Here is a 14,803-nt window from a genome sequence, read left to right on the forward strand (position 1 = left end):
CTCAACATTTTGCGAATCTCTGTACTTTTGTCCATTTACTGTGCAGTATTTATTTTTCCCCATTTGAACGATAAAATGGTCATATTCCTGAGTCAAAATGAGAGTACCCCTAAACATTTTTTAAAGAAAAAAAGCACTTATTTATTATTATTATTATTATTATTATTATTATTATTATTATTATTATTATTATTATTATTATTATTCCTGGTAAGCTTCCATGGGCAAGACACTTTTGCCGCAGCAGGCTAACACGACTCGAGATCGGGGAGGTTGTATCGATTCCACTTTTTGGCGGGAGGGAGGACTATTTCGTTGCCATCGCCGCTGTTGTTGTTCCAAAGCGACGGGAGCTTCACGGCCGTGGCGTGCGGGCGTTGAGTTTCCTTATCTTCCTTTCTTGCCATGCCGCCTCCTTCCCTCCCTCCTCGTTGGAGCAGCAGCTGTCCCATTGCTGACATTCCCCCGGCCGACATTCCACATCTCTGAGGTCATGGGGCTGCAAACATAAGAGGGCTGTGCTTTAATGACCGCGCGCCGTATCCTTCCGCATGGCTGGAGCAAAGGGGAACGCCTCCCTCCGGAGGGGAGAGAAAGAAAGGAAGGCAAGGCAGGAGAGGGAAGAAAAGAGAACCCCGCGCGCTCTCGCGGCGCACGCACGGGCCGCTGGCAAGCGCGGCGTGGAGCGAAGCGGCTGGGGGGGCGCGCGCGAGAGAGAGAGAGGGGGCGGGAGGCCGTCCTGTGCGCTCCAGCAGTCCGGGGGCTTCCTCTGTCACAGGAAGGCGGCTGGCTGGCTGAGGGGAAGCCTCCTTTGGCTGTAGTATTTCTCCTCCCTCCTCGGCCCCGTGGAATGAGCTCCAGCCTCGGCTTTTTCTCGCCTCCGCTGTTGTTGTTGTTGTTGAGGCAGGAAGTGAGGAATGTTTTCGCTCTGAGAGGTGCAGGCGGCTCTTCGCTTCCAGGGAAAGGGGACCCGAGAAGCCTTTGCTGACCTTTCCACTCCCCTCAAAAAAAGAAAAGGAATACCCATGAAATGGTCTCATCCGGATTGCTCTCCAAACTGCGCCCGGATGGTTGCAGTTAAAAGTCCGCTTTTCGTGAATTGCTGCAACAGGTAAAGGGGCGGCGCGGGGGGGGGGTGCGGAGATGCTGCTTTTGTTTTTAAAAAGAGTTGTTACACATTTGTAGTATCGGTTTTCAGGATCTTCGCCACTTCTTTTCTTGAATCGCCCGGTCGGAGCCCTTCTGAAGGTGGCAGTGCGCAATGAAGACCCCAGCGAGCGGATTGGTGCCCTCGGCATCCTTTTTGGGGATGGTGTTCAGAGCAAAACTTGGTTAAGATCGGGCTGCGAAGTAGATCGCGGCGCCCTCTCGAAAGGATAAAGGACGAGTGCCAAGGAGTCTCGTATCTCGGTGTCCTTGTTCATTTCTGTATGGCAGGGTCTTAATTAAAACGAATATTTGTTTCTTTAAAACTTAAACGCTCCCCCCACTTTTCTGCAACCCTCCCTTAATAAGGAATCGCAGCCAGATGGGCGGGGTATTAATAATAATAATAATAATAATAATAATAATAATAATATATCACGAGGCTTACTTTATTAGAATTATAAGACTAGATGTAAGAAGTTAGAAGGATATTTTGCAAACAAAATGATTTGTTTTACCCTTAGTACAGCTCTGTCAGTGAAACGCTTGCTGTTAGTTCAGTTGTTAAAAGGAGGGAGTGTGGTGGAGATCGTATAGTTTCCTGCATTAATAGGGAAGGTATTTTGTGGGTTGTTTGTACTCGGCTAGCAAATGAATAAACAAACTAGTTTTCAGTCCCAGAGCAACTTTCACCCCCCCCCAAATTTCCAATAACATTCACACTTCCAAATGATTTCAAGGGTCGATTAATAAAATGAGGACATAATCTTGATTTGTGGATCACTTTAAAAATGATTGATGTATAATTAACCCAAAGGAAAAACCCTTTTCCTTTCCGTGCACTCCAGTTTTATTTTGGCCGTGTATGGAGTTCTTGGACAACTGGAGAGGAAAGAAGTAGAAGTTAAGTGGGGAAGGTTGAGTCTTTGATATTAATACTTAAGTTTCTTTAAAAGTGTAGGCTAAATCAGAATATAACATCTGAAGTGTTCCTAGACCTGCTAAATAGGGAACAATGATTTCAACATATGGTTGATTGGATTTGCTAGTGTTGGCACTAAAGTGCTATCCTCTTACTGAATGCAAACTCCCTTAATCGTGCAGATAGACATTATTTTGAAATAGGCGTATGTGGCAGCGGTGGCGGGGGCGATTAACATGACAGCAGCTGGTAGCAGAAAATAACAGCTGCTAAACAAAGCTTGGTTGTGCTGTGTTTGCAAGAATTCTGCTTGGCCAGCACGAAAACTTGTTGAATAGGTTTGAAGCATTATTCTCCCCCAAGACATTTTATAATTGCCTTTGCTGTTAATGTATTTAAGTGTAGCAATGCTGCATGTGCTCTCCCCTTTGAAAATGATTTATATAAAAATGTATGGGGAAAGCGTCCTGAATTCTCATTGGAGCAGCCTCAGGAAATTTTCCCACTGTGTATGAACTTGACTTATAAATTCTTCACCCCCAAAAAATTTATGTTTGCTTATGAAGTCAAAGCAAATGTTAGAGCAAATCTGATGGACTTTGAACATAATGGGCACAAGGCAGCCTGATCTCATCCAGTTTTGCTTAGAAGTGAATCCCACTAATTTAACTGAAAACCTAGGAGTTAAGTGTGCATAAGATTGAAGGTTTAGACTTTAAGCATTGCTTCGTTCTTCCATTGGAATCAGTGCGAGCAAAATTGCTTAACTTTTTGGATTGTTCCATGCAGTTGAAGGCTTCAGATTCCTAACGTTCACAAATCTTTTTTTTATTTTTATAAAGACCACCAAAGGTTTGCTAAAATGTCAAAATTCAGTACAGTATATGCCCTCTAACCTGGGAGTTTGCTCCGTTGACTCATTTCTGAATAGACATGTATAGGATTGTAGTGTAGGTTGGTCAGTGCTGAGGCTGGTGAGACTAGTTTAAAAGTCAAACGTTTTGAAAAAATGCTTCATCTTTTAAAATGTAGTTGTAAGTGTTTATCCCATGGATAAAGCACTGCAGCTGTCTGCAATGGAGAACTAAATGGGAGCCTCCTCAGTAGACTTTATAAGCAAGAAATGGGTTGTATTCTTCACAAATATTTCGAGAGAATAATCAGAGTGAAGCCTGAAACTCATTTACTCTAGGAGAGTCATAAATAGAACTGCTGCAAAATGCATAAAGCTATGGATTGTAGTATTAGTGGGGTAAGTATTGTTTATTCATGAATGAATGAAGGTGCCATTTTTAGTTGGCTTTGTAATGATTTCTTGTATGTTTTCACAGTAAAGTGTGTTGGTTTGTGGAGGGGGAAGACTGTATATGTGGAATCACTTTTTTTCAACCTCCAAGTCATGATGTCTAAGACCACACAGAATTAACATGAAGGAAGGTTCTGTTACGTTCTTGCGGCATCCTTTAAACTCAGTAGTAATCCTATGCTTAGCGCCAGGTTTATGTTAGGCTCTGTTTAGAACAGGCATTATTTCTGCACAAAAGAAGGCTTGCAATCTGCACTAGGTACTTCTAGGATGATTTAGGAAAGCCTCTGCTAGAATTTGGTTTTGAAAAGAGTTTAGAGCTGCCTCCCCCAATACAATTTTTCTGTAAAAATAAATAAATCAACATGTTTCATTTTTCTTGGCATGGAGATGTAAAGTAACGATGCATGATGATACGCTGTGCCTGTTGCGTTTCTGTCTGCCTCACAGCCAGTCTACCAGTTCTGGCAGCGGTTTAAAGGGGTTGAGGCAATGTGATAGGATTGAAGTGGGTGGGAGAGGAACAGTGGATGAGAGCAAAAGTGAGGGAACAGGAAGAGGCACAAACAGCCTAGCAAGTAACAGCCTAGCAAGTTATCACCAATTGCAGTTTTGTTTGCCTGCACCCCTTTTCTCCTGATTTTATACATCATGCATAACTCCTATTATTTTAACATGTGTTTAGTTTCAGCTGTGCATTTGAATGCTGTAGAAAATATGGAATTGATATGGTCCCTGCCCAATAAATTAAAATATACATTAAGCTTGTAGTTTGCTATTCCATAAATGTCTCTAATTTCCATATAGAACATGGGTGTGTTTTTTTATATAAAAAATACCATTAGTTGCAAAACCCTTTTATCTATACAACATATACTTGTTACGCCAACACAGATTAGTAAATCTTAAAGAGAGTTTGTGTAGTAGCTACAAATGTGAGCTGAGAAAGTTCCCAATTCCACCTAATTATCTAAGCCATGTATTTATCGGGGAGGGATAGACAAGCCCTATATTCTCAATCTCAACCTTCATCTTCCCCAACTGTAATATGGGGCTAATAATATTGCCTGAGCCAACAAGTTTGTTGTAAGGATTCCTGAGATCACGTAAGGCAGGCATAGGCAATCTTAGCCCTCCAGATGTTTCCATCATCCCTAACCACTGGTCCTGTTAGCTAGGGATGATGGGAGTTGTAGTCCCAAAACATCTGGAGGGCCTATACCTGATATAAGGGCTCGGAGAGTTGAGGAATTTTCTGTGTTGAAAAAAAAAACAAGCTATACTTTTTTTCGGGCTAAGCTCACCAAATGTGAACGGACATTGTGAGCTAAACCCATCTCTTTACTTAAACTCCTCTTTGCTTTCTCCCTCCGCAGAATTTTCGTCAATGCTTCCTTTGCTCAGATCTTGGAGGAGGACCTGCCACTTTTTGATGGCTGCTGCTGCAGCTGCCGGTTGATCATCTGGGGACTTCATAGCTCCTGACTATTCGTGGGAGGCAAGGCATTCCTGGAAGGCTTTCGGTGACTTCTTGTGAATGTGCTAGGGAAGAAAATGCCTCTGCCTTTCGGGCTGAAGCTGAAACGAACTCGACGCTACACAGTGTCTAGCAAGAGCTGCTTGGTGGCCCGCATCCAGTTGCTTAACAATGAGTTTGTGGAATTTACACTGTCGGTGGAGAGCACCGGGCAGGAAAGCCTGGAGGCCGTGGCACAGAGGCTGGAACTTCGAGAGGTAGGGAACGTGGTGGCAGGCTTGCGGGACTTTCCATCCTGGGATGGAGGCAACATTCAAGGGTTCCCGTTCAGGGACATGGGAAGCTTATGCTTGGAGAGACTATTTGCCTACGCTGGAAGGGAGCAGCTTTGCAGGGGAGTGGGTAGAGAGCAAGCCAGACCTACTGTTAGACAGAGTGAGGCAACTGCCTCAGGTAGCAGATATTGGGGGGGGAAGTTCCCTTCTTTGGAGGACAGAGCTGTGTGGGACATATGCACCCCCTAAACTGGCCAGCTGCCCTCAGTTGTAGGGGAGGAGCTATTCAGCCACCAGTACCAAAGTCAGATTCAGCTGCCAGTCTAGCTGGCTTCTGTGCCTAGTATGGAGGCAATGGCGGGACTCCATCTTGCCTTTAACCTCAAGTGGCTAAATGTCTTGGGCATGACTGACCTTTCCCATTACATATTCTTTTTAACTGGAGATGCCAGGGTTTGGGTTTGCGTCAGGACTTGGAACCAGGGATTGAACTTGGAACCTTAGCATGCAAAGCAGTTCTGTTCCCTCCTATGAACATGTCACACCATGTAGTCCTCTTTGTCAGCATGTACATGCACAGAAACAGGCTTGTGCAAATGAGAGATAAATTCCACAGGTATATTGATGTTGAATCTGTGTTGCAGCCAAAACAACACAGAGTCTTGTGGCGCTTTGAAGACTAGCAAAAACATTTAGGCACAGAGATTTCTGGATAAGATCCTGTTTGCTCAGAAGCAGAAAGTGGTCACCTAAAAGGAGAACATAAATCAGAAATAAAAAAAAATTAAAATTTCTGTTGGAATTTATATATCACTTTGCTACTTCACTCACCCTCAAAGCAGCTTACATTCAACATGCAAATAAAAATATGATGTAATGATCAGTGTATGCTGCTTTGAACTTTTTTTAAATGTTGCGTGGGATAAAAATATAATAAAATACACATTGCCTTCTCCAATGCTGCTCAGCCCCTGAAATCTCGTTAAAAACATGCTGCTAATTTCTGTTGCATTCTGTACTTTAGAAGGTAAAGACTTTTGGTTACTCCATCCTGGCTTGTTGTAAAAACAGCCTGTATGTGCAAAACAATGGCAGGAACTCTTTCTGCACTTGGAGCTCTAGCCTTTCTATGTCCACTAAATTGGAAGAGTCCTGAAGATATATGAAAATAGGAAATGGCCCTGAGTCAGACCGCTGGTCTGTCTAGCCCCTGTCTCTGGCTGGCGGGAGCGCTCCAAGATCTCTCCCAGCCTTGTTACCCGAGATCCCTGTGGCAGGGATGGGGTGGCCCTCCAGATGTCATTAACTCCAGCTCCCATCATCCCGCATCAGCAAGTCATGCCAAATGGAGGAGGCGAAGGAAGCAGCAGCAATGTGCTTCATTTGGATCACAAAGTTGCAGGATCCAACTTTTCAAAGTGCCGAACCGGAGTTACCTTGGTGTGGCGTGCTCTGTTTTGAACTGTGTGTGCACGTGGATCAGTCCCGTTCTCTGTAACAAAGCAAACCCTTGCGCATTGCTCCACATGGGGCACGGGGCATGCTTTTTCTTCCTTCGTATCTGTCACAAAGTGGCCCTCAGTGTGGGCAGAGAAATTGGAGTTCAAGATGAGTCAGCTCAAGGCGTCCGGTTGTTGACGGAGATTTTGCGTGCCTGCGAGCAAGCATCTTGGAACTGTTGCCCTCTTAAGCTTTTCTTCCATTTATTTTCCATTTTATAAGTGTGGTGAGAGGAGAGAGAGAGAGAGAGAGAGAGAGAGAGGAAAGGGTGCCAGAGAAATAAAGAAAAGCAGGGCCCCACCCACTTTTGGCTCCTGTCCTGTCAACACCTGTTGCAGCTCTGCCAACCACTGGTATGTGGCATTCAGCAGATTGTGCGCAAGGAAATGTTACCCTGCTCTAACCACTACCCCACAGATATTTTTCCTTATCTGATCTGTGCTCCTGGTATCTAGGACAGAGTCAGAATTACGAGGGATGGCAGCAGTGGCATAGCTAGTGTTGCTGAGTGAAGGGTCTGGCCTGCTTTGAATGTATCCGAGTAGAGATGGCTGTTGCGGCAAAGTTAAGAGAATATCATTTATTCTTGAACTGTTAGCGGTAGATCCTGCCCTTGCTGAGGAACCTCTTCTGGCACTGACCAGTGCATGCACCCCTTCTGGAGGACACTCCAGTCACCTGATCCTCTTTTCCATTTTAATTTGGGTTCTGAAATATTTTGGGAAATGGCAGGAACTCCTTGAAGTGAGGTTAGTAAATCAGATCTAGGGAGTGCAAACCAGACTGCTGAATTTGAGCAGGCTTCCTCATGCTCTCCAGAACACATCGTCGTACAGATTTTTTTGGCAAATAAATACTTGTGCAGCAAAAAAGGGAAGCAGAGCGATGATGGAATGGGATGGGATAGGAAAGGAAACAGAGATAAGGTAGAGAACAGCACTCACTAAGTGTGAAAATAATATTCTTGGCAAACTGAAAACGTTGTTTTGCTTCCAGTGCTGTTGATTTTTTTTTTATCTGAAATGTTGAGGCAGTTATGTCCACTTTAAATATTACATAATTTTGGAAGACTGTTTACCACATTCCAGGTTTGGGTTGCTTCTGAGGCAACCACCTCAGGCCTGTATTTTCAGACATAAAGCCAACAGAGGTCTTGCCTGTAATTTTTTAATTCCATTTTTATCCCAGCCTTTCTCTAAGGATCCTGGGAAGGTATATGTTTTATAACCCTTTTGAGTCCATGGCTCCCTTAACCAACTACATTCTTTCTGCAGAATCCCTGTGGGGCTCAGGAGCCCTTGCCTGCAGAGCTGGCAGCCTCTCGCCCTTTTCTGAACACCCTCCCTTGTGGAGTGTTCCCTCAGCCTCCTTTCCTCTCCCCTCTCCTTGGGAGTCCTCCAGTCAGCTACTGCTGCCATCCCTGGTCTCTAAGCATCACAACTTAATTTGAACCCAGGTCTTCTTGGGGGCCTACTCCAACAGTCTAATCCAGGGCTGGGGAATTTACTTCCCTCCAGATGTTGCTAGACTACAACTTCCTTCATCCCTGACAACTGGCCTTGCTTATTTGAGCTGATGGGAATTGGAGGCCAACAACATCTGGTTTCCCTGCCCTAACCACTATACCACACAATGATTACAGCAACAAGTCTCTGACCTTGCCTCCTTTGTTCTTGGCTGTCTGTAAGGCATCCTTGAGTTATCTTTGTAGCAAGATGAGTCCACATGGGCCATGGTAGCTCCTCCGGTACTGTCCTCCTTCCTGGGACAGACAGTACTATTGTTGGGAGGGCCTCCACAGGAACATCCACCATGATGTAAAGAAGTATTTTGCATCATCTCCCATGCTGAGAAGACAACCTAAAGAGAAATAAATGGGGGGTTAAAATTCACTGAATGGGGCACCAACACCAAGAGGCAGGGAACAAGAGTTGCCAAAGCAAGTTGATGTTGGAGCTAAGAGAAAAGAGCAAGGAAAGTGCAGGAGGGGAGAATGAGGGCAGTAGGGCAGGAGGATGGAGCAGGGAGCTTGAGGGAGCAAGCCAGGGCAGTAACAGGAAGCAACCGGGATTAGAGAGAGACTGAGCAAGAAGGCGGCAGATATCCCTGGGGCTTATCGCACAAGCATTTAGTCTGGTAGGCTGGCACAAAATTTAGAATCCATTCAACTTCCAGGGTGTTAAAAGGAAAATGCAATGGTCTAGTGCAGGGGATAGGCAACATGGTGTCCTCCAGATGTTGTTAGACTACAGCTCCCATCAGCCTTAGCCAGTGTGGCCAGTGGTCAGGCATGATGGGAATTGTAATCCATCAACATCTGGAAGGCCACCATGCTAGCTGTCCCTATTCCCCATGCTAGTTGGAGAATAGTTTAGTCACTACTTGCAGAAGGCTTAGGAGATGATGAAACATGGAATAGTTTCTCTTAATAGTCTGCCCTTTTCTGCCTCTTTCTCGTCTTCAACTGCTGTACCACTTTGTCATCCCCCCTGAAAACTGCCATCTAACCAAAGTCACACCACTCCTCAGTTGTTCTTTCTCCATTAGTGAAACCTGCATATATTATGTAAAATAATATGTGCCTGTTGATCTGACGTAATTCAGCCCTGAAGGTTGTGTTTCTATGCAATAGAGTTTTTTTAAAATGCCACATGTCACCTTGTATATGTTGAAAGCTTTGCTTTTGGTCCAATCTCTCCCCCCTCCCCTTTTAAAAATTATTGTGCACTATAAACTTGATGGAAAAAGCTAGTTTCCTAAAGCACGGTAGGCTGAGGCACATGTATTGTGCTATTTGCAGAATGTGAATTGCAGGGAATGTAAATACAATCTGGTTCTCTTTTGACACACCCTGGCTAAGAGGCGAAGTGGTAAATGCGCCTTCATTAAATTCCAGGAGTCGGTGTGGGCAGAGTACAGAGATGATTGAATGGAGCACAAGCAAATTTTGCTGCCATAGTGTGTTCGAGAGACTGAACACTCCCTGCAAAAATGCACCCAGAAGCATTTTATTTATACTCAGTGTCAAACTATAGACAGGGCGCCAAGTTCCATGTTTCTTTATAATTCTCTCTCTTTTTATAGATAAAAAGTTGCCCTGGAAGATTGTGATCAGGAGTAGATGAGGCAACGGGCTGTACAACCCCTTCCTCTTCTAACATTATTTGGGCCACTGCCACAAAGATTTTCTTCCCTCAAGAGTGAAGATACAGGTCTATTTTGCACATGGTGTCAAGCTATAATTTAGCATTATGTGCATAAGCAGCAGCAGTGAGCCTTTGCTTGGTGTACACCCTCCCTTCTGGTCTGTCTTCTTTACTCCTTTGGTGAAGCTGTGAAAAGATCGGCTCTTCAGATAACTAACTTTGAACTGAGGGAGACCTCTAGTTTAAACACAGGCAAGCCTGGGTCAAACCATGGTTTATTATCCTGGCCTATCAAGCTACAGTTGAAACTAACAATGATTTCCTTCTTTTCTAACACAACAGGGAACTCTAGTTGTTTTAGAAGTGGATACTTCCAATTTCTTTGTTGCCACAGCAGAAGAAGAGAGTATGTTCAGGGGAGTGTGTGAGCCTGAATCTTCATGTTGCTCATTCACACAACAATAAGTTATGGTTTGCATCCAAAACAGCTCCCATTTCCCCATATTTCTACCCCAAAGGCATATGAAGACAGCACAGGGGCAATATTTAATGGAAAAGTGGCCGTAGGGGAAAGGGTTAAGCAATACCTCATTTTCTGCTATTGCGTTTCTGATCACAGCCTTGCAAGGCTATGTTCCCCATCCCCTCATTTTAGAAAAAAGACATTACATTGAGTAAAAAAGAGACACACAGTTCTGTGAAATGCCTAGCACGGCCCTTTTGTGCCAAGCATCCGGCCACAAAACCAGGAGCCCTTGGGCTGCAGCTGAGGCCTAGCAAAGTGAGCCACCGAGGGCGATTTGTTCTCAGACTTGAGAGCTCTCTCGAGGAACAGAAGATAAGAGGGATAGCCACCAACTTACCACAGGTGAAAATGGTGTACAGGATGTTGAAACTAAAAGTGAAGTCCAGCAGCCTAGCTGTATGACCTGGTGGACCGTGGCAAGACCAACACGATCCAAACTTGAGCATCTTTGTCACCAGAAACAGGAAATGAAAAGTATCTGCAAGCAGATGGCCCTAGATACAAATTTTCAGTCTCTTTAGATTCAGGTGTCTGGAAATTTGCAGATACTCTCACAAATCTTGCCTCCCTAGAGAAATGTCTCATTTGTCTGATGGGCTGGTGCTAATTAAAAGATAATCTTTTAGAACATGCATCTGCCACATAGCTAATTAGGTAATAAGTCAGTGTGAGTATGATTGCTACATCAAACACTATTGCATCGTGGATTTATGGCATAGGCTATGATCCACAAACTAATTAAAGAGACTTGGACGGAAGCCTGTTCCACTTGGAATAAAATTGGCTTCAACCTGAGTATTGTGACCAGACCTGTTTGTGAATTGCCCATTCGCGTTAAAAGGTGACAAAACTGATCTCCATTTCAAAGCTGTAGGATTGCTCACAAGGACAGTGTATCTGCTTCAGGCAAAGTCTGAATCCAGAACTAAAATGGGTTGCTTAGGAAAAATTCAGACTTTGTCTTAACTTTACCAAGCATCAATGTTATGATAGTAATAGTAATAATAATTTATTATTTATGCCCCACCCATCCGGGTGGGTTTCCCCAGCCACTCTGGGTGGCTCCCAACAGAATATTAAAAATGTGATAAAACATCAAACATTAAAAACTTCCCTAAACAGGACTGCCTTCAGATGTCTTCTAAAAGTCAGATAGTTGTTTATTTCCTCGACATCTGATGGGAGGGCATTCCACATGCAGTCCTCACTTAATTGTGTAGGGCAAGTAACGTAAATAAGTAAAGAAACATTTCCATGAAGAATACTGCCATGTAAATCAACCAAGGTTGAAGGTGAATGGAAGAAATTGTCTATGTTCTGTATTTCTACTGTAGGTTAGAAACTCATGCCGAATTGTGGGGCGAAACAATCTCACTTTGACCTCATAAAACCCTTAGCTTATAAGTTATTTCCCCTCAAAAAAGGCTGTTTACCATACCCTAGCATTCCTCTAAAACTGGGCTGTAGTCACCTGTGCTTCTGCAGGCAGGTGAGTTATTAACTCTTTAAAGTACACACCCATATCTTCTTCCTCAAACAAATTTAGGAGAGCTACCCAAGCAGTAGACATAGCGTGGTGATCTGTTATCGCACCAATTTCTTGAAAACTATCATTGGACTTTGGACAAATCCCACCAAAGTTGACAATGGGTAGCAGAAACCTGGCAGTCCCTGCAGCACCTTGGTGGGGGATGAGGGAAAAACATAAGGCAACTTGCATGGTGTTAAGCACCATTTATGTACACATTTTAACTACAATTTCCCATCTCTCGCTGAGATACAGTGGAGCGGGTGTTTCTTCCACATATCCTGTTCAACCTTGTAACGTAGGCTGAGCTCTTTCCCCCGTATTATTCTGAGACCATCTGGACTCAGATTTTAAGAGAAGTTGGTAAAGTTTCAAAACCAGTCCCTTCGTGCATCCATCACTTTATTTCACTATTCCCCCCCTCCCCCAAATCCAAGAGTTGTCTGGTAGCAGTTTCTCACATAGCCCTTTTGTTCAAAAGAAGTGGAAAGCTGGACTCAGAACAGTCAGGATAATTGGAAATCTCTTCTGCCAAAATGGGGACCACGTTTTCAAAAAAGTTGCAATGGTGACGTAGGACTTTATTGAGAGATAATCACTAATCTGGCCTGCTGAATTTAGAGCTGCATGTAGGTGCTATGAGGGGCTTCTTCCTTGACTGCCATTGCTAAGCCTCCCTCTGCATCGGAGACGGCTTGAGTCAATCAGTCCCGGGCATCTGGTGTTTTGGATTACTGTTACGAAGTAATCTGCTACAAGATTTTCAGCTGTCTGGGTAGTATAAAAGTGTCTTCACCAGATTCGGCAACAATTCACGTTCTCAGTTTCAAGGAAGAGAGATTTAATACACACCCCTAATAATTTTGCGTTTTACTTCTCATCAAAGTTCTTTGGACTATGTGAATACTAAATTTCATGGTTTTGAGTCATATGCTCATAGTTTTGGTACCTATTGGTGTGCCTAGGTAATTTTGAAATCTGAATTTAGCATTTACTGGTGTGTGCTCTTTAGATGGTTATGTTGTGTTGGTCTCGTATCTATTTATTTATTTATCTATCTATTACACATACCCTGGTGTATCCATATCACAAGCGCTGGAGGTTGTGGCACAGTATACAAGACAGTGTGAGCTTCCATAGCCTTGATACCCCATGATGCATGGACCATCCTAGATGGGTGTGTCGGTGTTTCCAGTGTTCAGCAGAGCAGGCCCATTGAAATCAATGGATATGTCTAGATCCAATAACGTCAGTGGCTCTACTCTGAATGGAACTTACTTAAATGCCACCCTTGGTTAGGATATAAACACTTGCCTAAATCCCGGTGAAATTAAATGAAGTGCATGTTCCTTTGGTGTGTCCTGGCAGTTGGCTAGAGAGACCAGAGATAATTATTCTGCTATTGTATCAGCTGGGGAAGTCCCATATACAATGTATTCGCTTGATAAATATTCAGAACTTTATAATGTTCTCTTTGGAGCACTGGCCCAAGTCAGTCTTGCCTAGTTAAAAAATAAATACTGTTGCCATTCCTGTGTTCTTTTGAGGGAAATATTTCTTTGCCCCTGCGGCTCAGTTTTTCTTAATTTGGTGTTCTGTTCCCCACATATATTTTGTATTAGTTGCAGGGTTGAGTGCTACCCTCTCTCCCCACCTTTTCAGATGTTCCATGCACATTCAATAATATTGCTATTTCTTGTACCTCTAACAAAGAGGGCAATTAGCTGGAACATAACTGTGTAGAAAATCCACGGTCCTTTCTGTCTAAGGTTGATTTACTGCCCGGAGGTTGAATGATGAGTAAGTTGCTAAAATAAATAAACCTTGCAACAGTGTTAATCTCAGAAGCTTAACATATTTCAAGAGTTATGTCATGTCGTTTCTGCAGGGCTAGGTAATCTCTTGTGCTATGGATAGCTTTAGCCGTGATTACAAAGTGATTCGCTTTTAGCCCATTCAGCATCAGTGCTCCAGGATGCCTGAATGCCACCAAGAGCTTGCGAAACTGAAATATACCTTTGTAGCTGTGCATGTGAGCTGGAAACAGCACATTTTATCCCAATTCTACGGGGAATTGCTTCTCCCATCTCAGGAGCTCTAGAACTGAAACACTAGAACTTTCTGGTTGTCTGAATTTGGTGCCGGTGTCCTTTTCTCTGTAAAGCCAAAGGGGTAAACAGGATTCTGCTGTATGTACTTTAGATTATGTCCATTTTATAGTGGCAGCATCAATTGTTACGTTTTGTGCAAGTTAGAAAGGGGAGGGCAAGCTTGCTATCAATCCAGTATTGGCACAACAGTGCCATAAGCTGTTGTTGTTGTTTGTTGTTAGCATTAGCATAGCAAACCATAGCATATGAATGGCACATCTCTAGAAAAGGAACCACCATAACATTCACGTTCATTCCTTCTTTTGCTTGCCTCTCCCTCCCTTCCCATGCACAAATGTCTACATTTAGATTGCAATCTCTGTCAGGCAGAGAACTGCCATTTCAGCTAGGACATCTGAACCAATAAAAATTGGGCTTATCTTCTTATAAAGTAAAACATTGGCTCTTACATTTTATGTTCACATTAGTGGATGCAGTCTAATAGGACAGTAAGCACCTCCGACATTTTCATGACGTTTCCAACAGTTGCAAACTAAGGCACTATTCCCAGTGACTCAGTAGCACTGCTATTTTTTCTGGATCACGGGACAAGAGCCCATGCTGCATCTTGCCATTCACTATTTGGTGTTTTTTTTTTTTGGGGGGGGGGACATTTTGCATGTGATTACATATATGAAGCAGCTGGTCTTTGGTGCAAGGATGGTGATAATTCAGCATTAGTTGCTCAAACACCAAAATGTCTCAGTGGCCAGCTTAAATCATGGCACAGAGCTGAAAGATTAGCAGTGGTAGCCCACATTTGTTACTATAACCGGCAAGCCTGCTAAATGCATTAGTACCTGGGAAGATAGAGATCACCTGCAGCG

The 14,803-nt window shown here is 43.6% G+C and overlaps 1 protein-coding gene across 8 annotated transcripts in view; it reads left to right on the forward strand.

Annotated features, from left to right (window-relative positions):
- The first annotated feature begins 541 nt into the window (after positions 1-541).
- The window catches only part of PTPN21 (protein tyrosine phosphatase non-receptor type 21), a 52,784-nt gene continuing 38,522 nt past the window's right edge, over positions 542-14,803 (forward strand). For 7 of the 8 annotated variants that reach the window (XM_083731563.1, XM_083731565.1, XM_083731566.1 and 4 more), the window contains exons 1-2: positions 594-1,111; positions 4,751-5,108. In XM_083731563.1, the coding sequence (XP_083587689.1) occupies positions 4,929-5,108 (180 nt within the window). In that variant the 5' untranslated portion in view covers positions 594-1,111; positions 4,751-4,928. Of the gene's footprint in view, positions 1,112-4,750; positions 5,109-14,803 lie in introns of all 8 variants that reach the window. The other variant, XM_083731564.1, reaches the window with a different exon arrangement.

Source organism: Podarcis gaigeae, assembly GCF_964106915.1.
Source record: "Podarcis gaigeae genome assembly, chromosome: 1".
Classification (NCBI taxonomy): domain Eukaryota; kingdom Metazoa; phylum Chordata; class Lepidosauria; order Squamata; family Lacertidae; genus Podarcis; species Podarcis gaigeae.